This window comes from Cordyceps fumosorosea, assembly GCF_001636725.1.
Source record: "Cordyceps fumosorosea ARSEF 2679 chromosome Unknown scaffold_23, whole genome shotgun sequence".
NCBI lineage: Eukaryota > Fungi > Ascomycota > Sordariomycetes > Hypocreales > Cordycipitaceae > Cordyceps > Cordyceps fumosorosea.
In genome coordinates, this window is record NW_017387323.1 from 216,890 (window position 1) to 231,757 (window position 14,868).

The following is a 14,868-nucleotide window of genomic DNA, read 5'->3' on the forward strand; positions in this document are numbered from 1 at the left end:
CATGTCTTTGATCATTTGTCTCGGAACGCTGCCTTGACTTCCGCTCTAGGCCATTCAAACGGCACATCGCCTCCGTAAACATTCGTCGTTACACTGCCAATTCTGGTCTCGACTTTGCCGTAAAAGCTCTCGCACTCGGTAAGCACCTTGATAACGAGGCCCCGGCTAAGCGTGGGCTCATCCGCATCGCCAAAGTGCTTTTCAACACGCTTCCGCAGCGCATCGATGCCCTTGCGAAGATCCTTTGCGTCGTACATGCTAAGCACCTTGGCAAAGACTGCCTGGCTATTGGACGGCTGCTTGGCAATGGCAGTAGGCGACTTGCCAGTCTGAATCTGCGCCTCAATGTTCTCAAGGTGATCCAGCAATTTACCTAGCGGTCGGCGCATGACGGCATTGAGGTACAGCTCCATGTGCTCATGGTACTCTGTGTTTGCCTGGTCCTTCCAGTTTTCCAGTACGTCCAAGCCACGCGAGTCGGTCTCCTCCAAGAAATGGTTCATGTTCTCAATCAACAGGATATGGAAATTGAGGGCTTCCTTGCCTTCGGGGTCCGCCGTGCCCGTGGTAGTACCAGCAGTCGGATTCTCGCGAGCAATGACCATGAGAGAGTCAAACATTGACTTGAGGATTCGATCATACTCGCGATTGATCATGCGACGCAGCGGCAGGTTTGGATCCAGGCCATCAATCATGTTCTCGACTGCAGTCAGAAAGGTCGGGAACACACGGATGAAGGAGATGACGCCTTTGCGTTTGTTGATCTTGACCTTGGTGTCCTCAATGGCTCGGATCTGGTCGTTAACAAATTTGACGAAGCGCCCTTCCAGCAAATCGTGCACCTTCTGCAACGTCGTGTTGAGGAAATCCTGGTTTGACTGACTGATTTCTGACATCTTCTTCTCAAGAACTGCAAGAACTCCAGCTCCTTGTAGTGGGAATTGGCCGAGAACCCATTCCATCAAACGCTGAATCTCGGTTTCCAAAAATATAAAGATAATCTCCATAGCACGTGTAACGCGCCGCGCCAGCTCGCGATCAGGTTCCATAAGCCGATGGCGTTTCAAGTCACCGCCGCGGCGATTGTGAGGCGGCGTCGCTGCTACTGTGTCGGGGAAATCAAGTGACTCCAGCGTCGTGGCATGGAAGAAGTCAATGATGAAATTCTGCTCCATCTCAACTAGGGGCAGAAGATCGTCCAGAACAGCGCCAAAGACTTCAAATGGCATGGTACGACCTTCTCCAGCGGCGCTCTTCTCAACAGCACGCGAGCCGCCATCTGCCAGGGGTGATCGCAGAGCTCTCGCTAATGTTTGACTTCTCTTAACTGTCAGTTTTCTCGCTGCTGTAGCAACGCCCTCCTGCTGCTTCTCGGCTTGCGATGTGAACAGCATCTCGGCTTCATCCCCCGTCATCTTCCTGGCATTCCTGCGCCAATGATTGATAACATTCTGGAACTCGCTCTTGTAAAGAGGCTGGCTCTTTTCTTGGTATATTTGAAGGACACGGTTCCAGTTCTCGAGGTCCACATCTCGTGCATATAGCATCATGGGGCTGTACTTCCAGATGAGCTCTCTTCCAGCGTTGTGGTGGCTTGCGTCAGCCTTCTTCGACAGAGCCCCGTCCAGAACACGCTTGGTTTCCGCGTAAGCTGCATCAAACTGTCTCGCCATGAATTCGACAAGGCGACGCATAAACAGGCCGCTCTCTTGCATGTACATTTGCTTCTTCTCCTGCACAATGCGCATCTGACCATAGCTGGTGTTGAGGCTAGATTCTTGGTCAATGCGAGCGTCTTCAGTCTTTTCTGTTACTTTAGGATCGATTTTGAGCATGGCCTTGAACAGGACAACGAGGGATGCCTCTGCTTCCTCCAAGCCACGTAGATTATCCAGTGGTGCGGAGTGCAGGGCTGCGAGATCATTGCTTGTGATTGCGCAGGTCTCGAGCAACGACTCGAGTTCTTTCTTGAGCAGCTTCTGGTTGGCCGTCTGCACCTGCAGACCCTGGCCTTGAGCCTCAATGTAGGCAATGTCGTCTGATAACGTCGAGAGCTCCACAGTGTATAGAGTAAGAAGATTATCCAACTCTTCGCATTCTGCGATGGCCAGATCAACACCTTCTTTGATGGCCCCTACGCGCTCATCTTCCTCGCGGAACCGTGCAAGCCAACCACCAGCCTGTGCCTTGTTCAGCTCTCTGTCAATGTCGACTTTCAGCTCTTCGACATTGTGAGAGCGCATTTTCTCGCCAGGGACCCAGCCAAAGTAATCCAACCATTTGCCAAATTCTTGACTTCGCCCATCCAAGAGTGTTGGGTCAACTCCGAGTGCTTGAAGATATCTTGAGTCGTTGCCAGCCGCGATGGCCCGGGCTGCCTTTTCCTTGGCCGCCTCTTCTGCAATTTTGACAGCAGCTTCGCTAGGGCCCTTGGGCTCTTGCGGTTCTACCACAGAGGGCGGCGTAGGCGTGACCGTTACCTCGGGTACGGTGGGCTCAAGAGGTTGTGGCACGGGTGCAGAGGGCGGAGGGGAGGGAGCAGCCAAGTTGGACTGGAGGACAGGCGCAGAAGCAGCAGCAGCAGCAGTAGGCGCAGCACTAGATGTTGCTGAGGAAGGCTCGGGTGTCTCTGGCCGGTTATCTCTTGACACTGGACGCGGGGGCGCTGGAACAACGCCAGTAATCCCATCGGGGCCATCAGTCGTCTTCTGCTGAGCCATTCGCAGCCTTTCTGCCGCGCCGCCAGGGCGCGGTTTGAACGCTGAAGCAGCGGAAGCAGCATTGGCGGCTTTCCAGAACACGCCGGCAATATCACCTCTCGATCTCTTCGATTTGATCATGGGTCCCAAACCAGGTCGTGACTCATCTGAAGATTCGGTGGCAGTAGGGGGCGGGGACTGCGCGGCTTCATCGGACTGGGAGATGGAGTCGCTTTCGCTCCTTACCCGTGACAGTGCCGGGGAAGCCATGACAGGAGGTTTCGGCAGTTCGGGAGAAGATTCGCCCTCCAAAGCACGGCCGGCTGGGCCTTTCATGGGTGAATTTCGATCGCTGCTCCGGGGCGGTGGGTACACCGGCTCTTTCTTATTTATCGGGCTGTTCAGTGGCGGCGGTACAACGTCTCTGTCCTTGGGGCGCGAGGGATCCATCGGAGGTCGACGACGTTCCGGAGGAGGGACATCAGAGCCCTGAGGCGTAGTGGGTGGCTGTTCTGGAGCATTGGGGTCGCCAAACCTGCCAGGAACAGGTGGTACGTTGGGCCCGTTGCGCGATCGGGGGGGCTGGTTGACGGTGTCATCGCTCCGTGCTGAGGCCGACATGGACGTAGCAAAGGAATCCTGACTTCTATTGGTTTGTGCGGCCCATCGTGGCGGTGGTGGTCGGTCCGATCGCTCCCTGTTTACTGGGGATTCAAAACTGCTCGCTGGGGAGCTTGCGCCATTCAAAGGAGGGCGGAAGGGCGCTTTTTGAAACCTGGAGGAGTCGGGGGTTCCTTGGCGCGGGACAATCGAGGGCGTCGATAGAGCAGACGAAGGAGCCGAGTCCGGTCCGGGGGGCGGCTGAGGAGTCGGCGTCGCATTTGGTCTGGGGGGTGGGCGTCTGCCTGCTCCAATCACTTGGTCGTGCTCTCTCTGGTCGAAGCCATTCAACTCTGGAACCTTGCCACCAGTATACTTGCTGTAAATTTTTATCAAGCTTGCGACGAAGAACTTCTTTTCTTTGTCGGTCTGAGCTTGCCAATAGTATTGTTTTCCCAGTGTCACTGTAAAGCCAGTCTCCCCAGCCCATTCCCGCAGGCTTGGGTTGACTTGGGGCCCAGTGTAGGATTCAATGAGGGTAAGATCATCGAGATTCCAGGTCTTGCCGATTGAGAAGGTTCCGTTGGCATTTTCTTTGGATTTGTGCATGCGCACACGGCCCGATTGACGGACGGCGACGATGATGACTCGAGGCTTCTCGGAATCCGGCGTGCGAGCTTGGGGAGGAGGGGGTGACGTCGGGTGTGTCGAGTATTCTGTAATTCGGATGTGGGTAATGTAGGTCTCAATCACTTGAAGAAGAATGAGATTAGCGAGAATGCACAATGTACGGATTTGGATCTGCGCCGTGTCTGTCGTCCCGGCCGGGCTGCGGTGGTAACAGGTGCCAGCTTACTGGAGCCATCTTGGTTCTTTTTGCTGAAGCAGCTCTCGATTATGCGTCGCTTCTCATCCTCGAATCGCTCGGCCCTGCTGGCCGCGCCAGAGCCGGCTCCATTTGCGCGGTCCATTTACTAAGGGGTAGATTATCATGAATTCATGAAGCAGAGGTCGGGAAATGATGGCGCAGCATAACGGTGCAGCCAGAGGCGGCATAAAGGAGTGATGTCAAGAAAGCCAAGGTATGTATGGAGGTGGCGGGAGTGTCGCGGCTGGAGTTCAGGAGTGCGGGAACGCGGTGGGTGTGTGGGTCTCCCCCAGCAGTGCTGACCCTGGCTACAGTGAGCTGCCTCGGTGCTTCAGTTCTAAAGTTAAAGTACTAAACTGAGGTCAGGCAATTATTAGGCAGGTATGTACCTATGTACATAATAAGGTAGAGAGGTACATACATACATACATACATACATACATACATACATACATACATACATACATACAGTGGCAGTTGTAGGTAGCGTTCCCACTTGACATGCCCTGAGACGAATGGCAATAGCTTCTATCTATGCTTCTACTAATCCTATCCTTCCTTCTATGAGGCTTCTAGACGACTCAGCATAAAACGGGTACCAAGTAGCAAGGGTGGTACCATCCAAAACTTACGGCTCTCACCATCATATGTACATAATCTAATACAACTGTTATACAACATTTAACTTATCACAATGCATAAGCATCACTCTCAGTCCACTATCAGCTCTACCATCCAAAGCTTTCGTTATGGTACCATACTCTGCGGCCCTTCATCACCCACGGCCGCACACAGCGCCTCACCTCGTCCGCCATCTCCTTGGGCCCGCACACGACGACGGCGACGACGCCCTGCGCGCTGAGCCGGAACGCCTCGTCGACAATCTTCTCAAAGTCAGGTCGTCGCCGGTTCTGCTCGGCGGCGCCCAGGCACGTGCGGCCACCACGGCCTCCAAACGCGCGGCGCGACGGTGGCAGCGGCCGCATCTCTATCGCGGAGCCGCTCTCGCCACGGCCGTCCGCCTCGCCGGGGCCGACCGCCGCCTCGCCGGTCAAGAAGAGCTGTATACGTTCGTCGCCGAGCGTGGTCTTGCCGCTGGCAACGCTCGCAGGCACAGCCCAGGTCGCGTCGCCAGCGGCGCGGACGGCCCAGACCATCTGCAGCCGCGCGAGCGGAAGCTCGGCCTGCGCGGCCTGGAAGATAGGCAAGATAAAGGTGGCTCCCACGCCACCGGCGACAAAGAGCACGCGGCTGGCGCCGCTGGTGAGGAGGGAGCGGTACTTGCGCGCCATGGCGCCGTAGGGTCCTTCGATGGTGAGTCGCACTTTAGCATCGTCGGGCGACGCTGCAGCCACCCCGGCCGCGGCATAGTCGGTAAGGACGCGACTCATGGCGCCGCGTCGCGTGCGCACGACAAACGTGATGGCTTCGGCATCCTCAACGAGAGAGGCTACCGAGTACGGGTTGTACGAGTAGTCGAAGAGCGCTGATTGCGAGGAGGGGACCGAGTCTTTGCGGCCCTCTGTGGGAAGGCTCACATAGACGTGCGACCCCGGCGCACCACGAAAGGCATCCAGGTGTCCGAGCGGTAGCGGCGCCGTGATCTTGATGAGGGTCGTGCCGGGGATGGCCTCGATCGTGGCCAGCACCACGGTAGAATAGCGCCGACGCACTGCGAGATCGAATAGGAATATGATGCAGCACTCGATGGCGTACCACCGCGCAGACTTGGCGTGGAAAACGAGCAGTGTCGGGGCGAAGAAAGCCCCAACCAGGTGGGTGATGAAGAAGACGCGGTAGGCGGCTTCGCGAATCCTCCGCATGGAGGTAATGGCAATGAGGTGAAATAGCAGCGATGCCAACACGCCGCAGAGGATAACGGGCGCAAAAATTCGGGCCACCCACTTACTAGTGATGATGTAGTATACGTTGTAGAGAATCAGGTGCACAAGTACAAGGCCGTAACTGATGCGGCCGAGGATGCGGTGGTAGTTGTTGACCTCTTCATGCGACGACGCCAAGGCCCAGGCAAATGGGTTCATGGCCTTAAGGGATAGGAGATATTGGATCGGGAGCTGCGACACGGCAACGATGCCGAAGCGCTTCGTGAGGTGAAAGTAGTCTATCGCGGGGTCAGCTAGTTGGTTTCATAGCGGGGGAGCATCAGCATCCCAACCTTTGCCAGTCTCTATAAAACATAGAAGCAGAAGCCATGCTGTCCAGGACAGCCCCAGAACCCATTCCTCTCTCCGGCCCCAGCTCGCGCCGCCGACGCGAACCTCATCGCCCAACCACCACCTAAGCCTAGTCCAGGTCGTGTACAGCTTCCTGACGGCAGCAATTTCCTGTGCCTTGATGGCCGGGGAGTTGGGGATCTCGGCGTAGGTTCCTTGGCCGTCGACGCCGCGCAGCGTGCCGGTGACGTGGCGATACGCAAGGCGGGCAAGGTGCAGGAGGCCGAAGGCGAGGACCGGGGCGAGCGCGGAGCAGTGGGCGACAAAGCCGTACCAATCGAGCACCTCGCGCCGAGCATGCTTCTGCTCTGGCGTCAGGCTGACAAACTCGTATGGCCACCCCATGGTCCCGCGGAGTGAGCACGTCGGCCGGGTCGCATTCGATAGAAGGGAAAGGGGACAAGTCGTTGAGGATGCTGCGCGGTTGCGCAGCGCTGCTGCTTAATCCACGGCCGCTAAATGGCTCGCTGCCCCAGAGCCTCAGTGGGGGCTACAGGGTCGTGTTTGCACAAAGCATTGTCCACAGGCCGTAGCTTTTTGATATTTTGAATGTAGTCGGGAGTAATAAAAACAATTCTTCTCTTACTCTGGTGGGATACTTGAATATGTCATGCATCTCACAGCTACCAATCCACCGGCAAGGGAGGCGCAGTGAAGCTCGAGGCATGCCGCGGTGCCAGGTAGGTGATGACTTGAAGACGTGCGCGCATCCAATGATAATGCTTCTGACACAGGAATGTTATATGTTTGACCTTGGGATATCTGAAAAGGAAACCTGGACTGTTCACATTCGGTGAGCTGATATTCCACTCAATCTTCTCATTGTTCATTTATGTGTTCTGACTCTTGGATGCCCATGGCTGTTGGCGCGTGTTGATACCTACTCGCGCATCGCGGGGCATCATGACGAATCTGTCTCGGAGATACCACTTCCCAATCCGCGATCCAATATTACCACGGACGTCAAAACGGAAATTATACCCATTAATAATGTAGCTTACATTTTCTTTTTGACAAGAACAAGGCATGTCGAGGAGTTGCCGGTCAGGTGACCGGTATCGGTGGCCGCTGGGCAGCGGAAGAAGCAGCGGCGGGCCGGGCATGATGAGGGGCGTTCTCACAAGGTACCTACCTGGCTGGTGGGCACCTTGAGGAAACTGGCTCAGTATCAGTACCGGCGCCAGATATCGGGGCTTCTGACTTGTCGAACCCTGTCCATGATTGATGGACAGCACAGGGATGGGAGAGTCTGATTGTGCTCGTGAGGGTTGGTATTGCCATCTCTCAATTTCTGGAATACATTTTAAAAAGCCACTTGCTCATTCACTGTAAACATTTTACAAACAAAGCCACTATTTAACTAATGCTAACTACATCCGAACGCGGTGGCTGTTGTACTCACTCACGTTCGGTCGGTCGGTCGTCCACAGCTGCCCCGCCTGGCTGGTCCCCGAATGAATTTTTTCCTGGTCAAAGACGAAAGCAAACCGTAGCTAATAAAGCCCTCACCGCGTGCCCCCAGATTTTTTTTTGGCCTCCTGGGTTTCTCTCTTCTTCTTCCATCTACGACAACTCTTCCCCATCGCCCTTTCAAGCCATCACTGTTTCCTTCTCATCTCCCGCACACCACATACACCACTCGCTACAATGGCTACTCTCACCCCCGAATACGCTCTCTCCGCCTCCCACAAGGAGGTGAGTATCAGGTGGCCGCCGCCCCAACCAATGCCTGTTGGCTGACACTTTTTTTCTGCAGATGCTTGAGAAGTCTCTTCTCGAGTCTGATCCCGAGGTCGCCGCCATCATGGTACGCTTTGCCGTCAATTGCATTGTCTCTTGCCCTTTCCAGCACCCCCGCTAATACCCCTCCCTCGCTGCAGAAAGATGAGGTCCAGCGCCAGCGCGAGTCCATTGTCCTGATTGCCTCCGAGAACATCACTTCTCGCGCCGTCTTCGATGCCCTCGGCTCTCCCATGAGCAACAAGTACTCCGAGGGTCTCCCCGGCGCCCGCTACTATGGTGGCAACCAGCACATCGACAGAATCGAGCTTCTCTGCCAGAAGCGTGCCCTCGAGGCCTTCCACCTCGACAGCGACAAGTGGGGTGTCAATGTCCAGTGCCTCAGTGGTTCTCCCGCCAACCTCCAGGTCTATCAGGCCATCATGGCTCCCGGTGGCCGTCTCATGGGCCTTGACCTCCCCCACGGTGGTCACTTGTCCCATGGTTACCAGACCCCTCAGCGCAAGTAAGTTCGGACCTCCGACTGCCTTTTCCCCAACACACCTAACACCCCACCCTTCAGGATCTCTGCCGTCTCTACATACTTCGAGACTATGCCTTACCGCGTCGACGAGGAGACTGGCATCATTGACTACGACACCCTCCAGAAGAATGCCATCCTTTACCGCCCCAAGGTTCTCGTTGCCGGTACCTCTGCGTACTGCCGTCTTATCGACTACGAACGCATGCGCCAGATTGCCGACTCCGTCGGTGCCTACCTCATGGTCGACATGGCTCACATCTCTGGTCTTATTGCCGCCGAGGTCATCCCCACTCCTTTCAAGTACGCCGACATTGTCACCACCACCACTCACAAGTCCCTCCGCGGTCCCCGCGGTGCCATGATCTTCTTCCGCAAGGGTGTTCGCTCCGTCAACCCCAAGACCGGTAAGGAGACCCTCTACGAGCTCGAGGATGCCATCAACTTCTCCGTCTTCCCCGGCCACCAGGGTGGTCCCCACAACCACACCATCACCGCTCTGTCTGTCGCCCTGAAGCAGGCCCAGACCCCCGAATTCAAGGCCTACCAGGAGAAGGTCGTCACCAACGCCAAGACCCTCGAGAACACCTTCAAGGCGCTTGGCCACAAGCTCGTTGCCGACGGCACCGACAGCCACATGATTCTCGTTGATCTCCGCGAGCACAAGCTGGATGGCGCCCGTCTCGAGACGGTCCTCGAGCTGATCAACATTGCTTGCAACAAGAACGCCATCCCCGGTGACAAGAGCGCCCTCACCCCCTACGGTATCCGTATCGGTACCCCCGCTATGACCTCGCGTGGCTTTGGCGAGAAGGAGTTCGAGCGCGTTGCCAAGTACATTGATGAGGCCATCAAGATCTGCAAGGAGACCCAGGCCGCCCTTCCCAAGGAGGCCAACAAGCTCAAGGACTTCAAGGCCAAGGTCAACAGTGGCGAGGTTTCTCGCATCAACGAGCTCCGCAAGGAGATTGCTGAGTGGTCCTGCACCTTCCCCCTCCCCGTAGAGGGCTGGCGCCTCGAGGCTGGTATTTAAGTCAAAATGCCAAAACTAAACAAAATTTCTGGCGACAGCCGGGTGATAGCAGCTATATGAGGCTTGCCACCAAGTGTATCATAATACTGTGGCTATACTTTGTGCATTGCTTTGGCCAAAACAAAACAAAAAAAGGTGCTCTGTTGGAGCAAATGATGACACGGAGACACGGCATTTAACATGGAAAGGGAAACCTCGAAAAAGGCGCATGTTCAACAATATGCATTTCGATATGGATTTGGCGTACTTGATATTTTTGTTATTATAATTATTTACTTTGTCTATTAGCCTGTTAGGTGGAGGCTGTGGCTCGAAAGCCACGAAGATACACCTCGTGCTGGTGCTCAACGTCACCGGCAACATATGAATAAACTATACCCAACTTCAACGTACACATAAATTCCTTCTTAAACTGGTTAACAGTTGAGGTGATCATTTCGTAGGCTCTTGTTCTGTAGACTACTAGCACCAAAAGAACAAAGTAAAACAATATGCAATCGTCCAATTACTTTCGAATTGTGTCGCGTAATAAGTAGAACAAGGGGAAACAAGTCTGCGGATGTCAAAAGAATCGAAACCAAGTAACCCATTCCTCTTGTCTTTGCGTCCACGTCTTTGCGTCGTCTCCTTTCCGCTTTCCGGATCCAGACAGTACGCCGACCCAAAAGGCCGACACAAAGCAGACAGTCTCAATTTTGGCATTTCCTTCTTTTTTTTTTGCGTGCTCCCATCAAACGCCACACACCGCTTCGTGAACCAAAGAAAAAAAAAAGGGTAGCAGTACGAGAACAAGAAGCGCCGCCTCCGTATCATCCCGGGCAGCGATGCAAAAGCCAAACAAAACAAAGACCCGCACCTGGCCGCTGTTACCGTAAAGAGCAAAACCAAGAGCAATATCGCGGAGAAGGAAGGAAGAAAGCATGTAGAATATCTAAGTTGTAACAATGGGTATGTGTGATGTGGATGAACCTAGCCGACAACCAAAACATCAAGACGACCAAAACCTGGAAACCATAAAAGAAGGCCCGTCCGATACAAAAACCGAGAAAAAAATAAACCAGAACGATACAGGCAAGTAAAACAAAAAAAAGCAGTCCTCCCGACAAAAAAAATGTACATAATGTCTTGATATATGCAGACCCCTCTCCTCCGCCGCGTCGCAGCCTACTGCGCGATGCTCTCTGGGCTCATCATCCCTGTCGTGTCATCCTTATCCGTCGCACTCTGCATGCTGTCGGCGCGTTCCATGGCAGGCGCCAGCGCCATGACAGCCGGGTTGGGCGGTACGACAGCACTGCCCCCGCCTCCGATGCCGTTGGTGAGGGTCGGCTTCTTCTTCATCAGCGACGTGGCGGCGGCGGCGGCGGCTCCCGCCTTCTCGGCGTTGAGCCTGGCCTCGGCCGCCTGCGCCTCGAGCTTCTTCTTCTTCTTGGCCAGCGCGATTTGCTCGCGTGGTGGCCGCTTCTGCGCCGACATGATCTTGCCGCTCGCGCCGAGGCGCGGGCGCGGCTTGCGCTGCTTCGTGGGGAGGTCCTCGTCCTCGACGAGCGCCTGGTCGCCGTTGGCATGCAGCTTGGCCAGGAAGAAGTTCCGGACGAGGCCAATATGGCGCTGGATGGCATCCGTCGTGACGGGCTCGGACGGCGGCAGCGACTCGAACATGTCCAGGCTGGTGGAGCCGGCGTTTTGCGTCTGCATCTGATACTGGTTGCGGACGCGGGTCTGCAGCAGATGAAAAGGCACGGAGAACGAGTCCAGGCCCATCTCCTTGTCCAGTCCAAGTGCTTTGAAGCCGAAGAAGTCCTCGCCGAGCTCCTCTGCAAAGTCACCGCTGGTGAATTGGTCACTACCATCTTTGAATGCACCCACACCGTCAGTGCCCGCGTCGGCGGTCAACGCGGGGCGAAGCAAGTCTGTCAAATGCATCTTCATCCTTTCATGCAGGGTGCCAAGTCGTGAGGAGAGCCTATCAACATCGTCCTTGGCGTAGAGTTCTAGCGCGGCAATGTCGTGGCCGTTCTCGTCGAGTGTGTGCAAGATGATCTCTTCCACTGTGAAACGTGGCTGTACTACCGTTCCCTCGTGCGTCTCGATGGTCTTCTTTTCCGCCTCACGATAGACGCTCAATGTTCGAATGAGCTTTTGGAAGTAATCCGCAGCGATGCTTGTGAGGGCATCCACTGCCGAGGGCTGAAATTCTTCGAATCCGCAGTTGTATAGAATCTTTCCGACAGACCGCCTGAGCGCGTTTTGGCAAGCATCGGCGGCCATGACTGGCCCGTCGTCGGAAATGAAGTGCGGTTCTATATCCTGCTCCACAAATGGCTCGTGGTTCGACTTGGGGAACTGATTCGTATAGACTTGCGACTGAACCTGCATCTGCTTGATGACAGAAATCTTGGTCGCAAGCTTCCGAGTCTCTTGTATTTGCCGAATATTGTCGTCCATTTTCTTTGTGAACCGACTTTGAGGCGCAGTAAATAAGCCGGGCGGCACCAGTCGTAAAAAGTCCTCGTGCTGATTGATGACTTGGCCTTCACCGTCTTCAATCCATTGAAGCTTGACGGGAATATCGGGGATATTTGAGAGCGAGTCGTAGTAGTCAGGCATGATTTTGTCCGCCTCCTCGTCAATGCCTTCGGCAAGTGTTTCTGGAGCCTTGGAGCTGGCCTCCTTTGCCGCTACAGCTGAAGCGTCTGAATAATCTTGCCCGAAACCGAGTGCTTCGGCCTCTTTCTGGTGCCTCAGAAATCGACGCATGCCAGCCTTATTTCGAAGTAGAGCCGGAGCATCGGCGTTGATTTTATTTTCTTTGAATATTTGGAAGCGCTCCTTGGCAGCCAAGGCTCGATCCTTCTTTGTCGTTTGCTTCCAGATCTTGTATTCTTCGTCCTCGTAAACTTGTTCGTTGGCTTCGGCAAATGTTTGGTTGAGCGTCATCCCGTTCAAGCTTGGCCCATCAATCTCCATGGCATCGGCATTGCTACCCATACCGGAGTGGCCATTGGCTCCATTTGGTGTCAGATTCCCAACTGGTGGTGTTGAGAAACCATTACTGCCGTCAAATTCGGAACCTTCACGCCCAAGTTTCCCGAGAAGCCCGTTCAGTTGTATTACGGGCTTTTGGTCAACAATTGGCGTATCTTCTTTTTGATCATCGGTCGGTGCAGTCCGCGATTTGTTGCCGGTGCCTTTGGTGCCGGCCTTGCGCCCCCTCGATGACATGATGGGTTCGTCGTCCGAGTCGTCGCCGCCGTCATCCTCGCCACCATTTTGCTTTCTTCTCTCTTCAGCTTCAACCTCGGCTCGTGAGCGAATGGCGAGATTCGGTATCAAGGGTATTAATTTCTCCGCCTCTTTGCGCATGCCATTAGCATTGCGTCGAAGCGGGTGATTCATGTCGGTGTTGTATTTTAAACAGTTGTCCCATATCAAATTGAGATCGGCGACGAAATCGTTTTTTGACTTGTAGGTTAATGACTTTAGCTTTTTTGTCATCGTGCCGAGATCCATCGGGTTCTTTATCACTGTTTGATATTAGATACTGGTGCAGTGGGCTATAAAGCGTTGTCGCTTACTTGTGTAATAATCAGGCGCATCTCGCTTGTTAACACGGGTCAGAAACGGAGTAGAGTATTCCGTGTGTGCTTTCAGCTCTGTCAGGACCTTCTCCAGTGCTTCGTACAGGTCTTCCTGGTTGACATTCTCTTCGCTCGCCCACTTGCTGCGATTCTTGCGCACTTCGTTCATGAGAACGCGCAATTCCGCATCAGTAGCTTGAACTTGATCTCGCTTCATGTCGATCCGCGCAATAAGATGTTTTAATGTCAGGCTGGACGCGCCCAGGTTTGCACTACTCAGTGTTCCCTGGTTGGCGTTTTGCTGTCCACTAGTTCCTCCTTGGCCGTTGTGGTCCATTTCGGCTTGAAGCTGCTTCTCTGAATCTTCCAGTTGCTGCTGTTCGAGCATGGCGGTGCGATCGTTTTCTAAAGTGTACATGATTGTATGGAAACTTTGGCGGGCGGCTGCCTCGGTCGCTTTGCGCGCGTCGTCGAGATTTTTTATTTCGCTTTCTTCAGTGCTGTCTTTCCCTTGTGAAGCGTCCTGAGGTTTTGATTTATCGAGAGGTTTGGCTGGTGAGTTCATCGAGTGAACTGGCGAGCTTCCAGACTTTGATGGCGATAGGAGGGGGTTGGCGACCAGGGTGGCCTTCGTTTTGGGGGTAGCATTAGGTGCGCTATCGTCGTCATCGTCGTCATCGTCGTCATCGTCGTCATCGTCGTCATCGTCGTCATAGTTATCCTCGTCAATTGCTCGCCTAGCCTTCTTCGCGGGTGGCTCTTTTATCGGTTCGTGATCGGTGGTGGGGGGCAGGGTAACGGCAGACGCGACTGGGCGGCGACGCAACGACTCGATCCCAGCATAATTGTATGACCCATTTTCAGAGAAGAGAAGTGCGACCCGTGCTTCAGTTTTTCGATACAAATCGGCGAAATGAGCGCGACGGGCCTCGTCCTCGGCATCTAGGGTGAGCTCAGGTACCGGCGCGATGGAGTTATCAACAGGGGTCGATGTACGCGCCGATCCATCATCAAGATGCTGGAGCGACCTGCCGCTGTTGGAGTGATGTAAGGCGGGTGATGGCCAAGCAGGCTGACCATTGGGGAATGACATTTTCGGCCCCGGGCGATGGAAGCGACGGCGAGGCCCCTGGCGCCATGCGCGACGAAATGCGCTCGCGTAGCGGTCGATCCAAGGCGATGCGAGGGCTCAAGATTGCATCGGTCAAGAGCGACACCCTCAAAGAGATGGGAGACGAAATTTCGAAGCAAAATTCGATGCGCGGAGTGGGTGTTGATGGGTTGCGACTGGAGTCTGCATCGGCGATTCTACGCTCGAGGTTGAGGATTTTGGGACTGCGTGCTGTAGCGCCCCGGAGCGGGACTTTGGTTGCGGGCAGCGCCTGGCTTTGGCCGCGGAGGCGCATCGGCGGGCGTGCCAAGGTACCAGGTACCTATCGGCTCCGAAGTAGTGGCGCCGTGAGCAAGGTTCGAAACTGAAATAAAACTGTATCATGGACATGCACCAGTATTTACTCCATTTGAAGCCATTTAAGGGATTATTCGACGCTATTCAAAGATTGTAGTAGACGGGAACTATGCTGCCACCTCGAT

At 54.7% G+C, this 14,868-nt stretch overlaps 4 protein-coding genes across 4 annotated transcripts; 1 reads left to right on the top strand and 3 right to left on the bottom strand.

The window, feature by feature from the left end:
* Positions 1 to 11: 11 nt before the first annotated feature.
* ISF_07637 (Exocyst complex, component Exoc1) lies at positions 12 to 4,270 on the bottom strand (the record flags this gene model as incomplete). The annotated part of the gene is made up of 2 exons (XM_018851240.1): positions 12 to 4,051; positions 4,156 to 4,270. The coding sequence occupies 2 exons, from the start codon at positions 4,268 to 4,270 to the stop codon at positions 12 to 14; spliced, it is 4,155 nt and encodes a 1,384-aa protein (XP_018701550.1).
* Positions 4,271 to 4,895: 625 nt separating this feature from the next.
* On the bottom strand, positions 4,896 to 6,746 carry ISF_07638 (Flavoprotein transmembrane component; the record flags this gene model as incomplete). Its single annotated transcript, XM_018851241.1, has 2 exons — positions 4,896 to 6,289; positions 6,344 to 6,746. 2 exons carry the CDS (start codon positions 6,744 to 6,746, stop codon positions 4,896 to 4,898), a joined length of 1,797 nt encoding a protein of 598 aa, XP_018701551.1.
* A 1,302-nt stretch (positions 6,747 to 8,048) lies between these two features.
* ISF_07639 (Serine hydroxymethyltransferase, cytosolic (Serine methylase)) lies at positions 8,049 to 9,694 on the top strand (the record flags this gene model as incomplete). The annotated part of the gene is made up of 4 exons (XM_018851242.1): positions 8,049 to 8,096; positions 8,158 to 8,208; positions 8,282 to 8,646; positions 8,704 to 9,694. 4 exons carry the CDS (start codon positions 8,049 to 8,051, stop codon positions 9,692 to 9,694), a joined length of 1,455 nt encoding a protein of 484 aa, XP_018701552.1.
* A 1,164-nt stretch (positions 9,695 to 10,858) lies between these two features.
* ISF_07640 (transcriptional activator spt7) lies at positions 10,859 to 14,681 on the bottom strand (the record flags this gene model as incomplete). Its single annotated transcript, XM_018851243.1, has 3 exons — positions 10,859 to 13,221; positions 13,273 to 14,303; positions 14,353 to 14,681. 3 exons carry the CDS (start codon positions 14,679 to 14,681, stop codon positions 10,859 to 10,861), a joined length of 3,723 nt encoding a protein of 1,240 aa, XP_018701553.1.
* Between the last annotated feature and the right edge of the window lie 187 nt (positions 14,682 to 14,868).